Source organism: Triticum dicoccoides, chromosome 1A (genome assembly GCF_002162155.2).
Source record: "Triticum dicoccoides isolate Atlit2015 ecotype Zavitan chromosome 1A, WEW_v2.0, whole genome shotgun sequence".
NCBI classification, from domain to species: Eukaryota; Viridiplantae; Streptophyta; class Magnoliopsida; order Poales; family Poaceae; genus Triticum; species Triticum dicoccoides.
The window spans coordinates 470,626,866-470,628,336 of record NC_041380.1 but is presented as its reverse complement, the minus strand read 5'-3'; the positions used below and the strand labels follow the sequence as shown (position 1 = coordinate 470,628,336).

The following is a 1,471-nucleotide window of genomic DNA, read 5'->3' as shown; positions in this document are numbered from 1 at the left end:
AAAAAAAAGTATCACAAATTCGAAGGTTCCAAGCAACATAAGAACTTAATAAACCATATTTATACAGGCTAATAACCAATGAACCTGGACTGCATTTATGGAGGAAACAAGCCACAAAACGCGCAAACCGACAACGAGGCAATACACCACAGAGGCATCACTAATTTCAGAAATTCCCAGCACCATTTTTTTTTTCAAATTCCTCCACCCTGCAATGATGGCTACCATCAAATTCTCAAAGAGCTATCAACCAAGCAAAAAGCACAAAGTATCACATTCCAAGCAACATAGGAAGTTAATAAACCATATTTGATACAGGCTATGAACCCATGAACCTAGACTGCATTTATGGAGGAAAAAGGCGCGAAACGAGCAATCTGACAAAGAGATAATACACCACATATACATCACTAATTCAGAACTTCGCGGCACCATTTTTCTTCTCTTTTCAAATTCCTCCGCCCTGCAACTCTGGCTACCGTCAAATTCTCGAGAGCTAACGACCAAGCAAAAAAAAAAAAACACTAAGTATCACAAATTCGAAGGTTCCAAGCACCATATAAGAAACCAATAAACCATATCTCCCTCCGGTCTACACTTCCAATCCCACGCGACGCCCCAGTTCATCACCGCATTGACGAAAGCTGCGGAGCCACCACCGCCGCAGAGCTCCGTACGCGCATAATTCAACAAGGTTAGCTCCGGAATTCCCAGCGGGGCAACCAAGCGACCAATACCTAGCGGCGGCGGTAGCTTGGGCGCCGCCAAACCCTACACCGGGAGAGATCGAGCGGACTCACCGGGGTCGCAGAGCTGGTAGAACTTGTCCACTTCTGCAAAAAAGCCACCAACCAAGCAAACAAAAAAGGGCACGTCAGCGACACGGGAGCGGGCCGGCGGGCAAATCCGGCAGCGAGCAGGAGCGGATGGAGAGGGGCGAGGGAGGGGCGCGGATACCTTGGGTGAGGGCCTTGATCATGCCGGCGCGGCGGCCGCGGAAGTCGCGGAAGACCTCCTCCGCCGTGCGGGAGGCGTAGGGCGCGCCAGCGCCGGCGCCGGTGCCGGCGTCCATTTAGGGTTCCGGCGAGGGGGGGGGGCGGCGGCGGCGAGAAGGGTGTTGGAGGGAGGCGAGAGCACGAGGAGGTGGAGGACACAGAGAGAGAGACAGGGCCGCAGGCTCGCAGTCCGCAGGAGTGGTGAGGTTTTTATTTGGGAAGGAGAGAATTGCGTTCGTTTCCGGGAGGATTTGAGCCCCGGCGGTGCCTTTTGGGCTTGCACTTGCAGCAACAACAAAGTGGCTCTCTGGCCACTGGCCATCATATCTTTTGCCTTTATGGAATCTATCGTCACCATATCATATCTACTCGTGTTAATTTAGTTTTGTTTGTGATGTGTTTCCATAGTTTGACTCTTGAATTGGGTGAGGCCTGGGGCTGTTTGTTGGTGTTTACAGCTGGTTTTAATATATTTT

At 51.2% G+C, this 1,471-nt stretch overlaps 1 protein-coding gene across 1 annotated transcript in view; it reads right to left on the bottom strand.

Moving 5' to 3' along the window:
- LOC119279907 (PHD finger protein ALFIN-LIKE 5-like) overlaps nucleotides 1–1,164 on the bottom strand; it is a 7,667-nt gene extending 6,503 nt beyond the window's left edge. Inside the window, exons 1-2 of the mRNA XM_037560974.1 lie at nucleotides 958–1,164; nucleotides 801–833 (exon numbers count right to left, since the gene is read on the bottom strand). Coding sequence (XP_037416871.1) covers nucleotides 801–833; nucleotides 958–1,072 — 148 coding nt within the window. The 5' untranslated portion in view covers nucleotides 1,073–1,164. The remainder of the gene's footprint in view (nucleotides 1–800; nucleotides 834–957) is intronic.
- Between the last annotated feature and the right edge of the window lie 307 nt (nucleotides 1,165–1,471).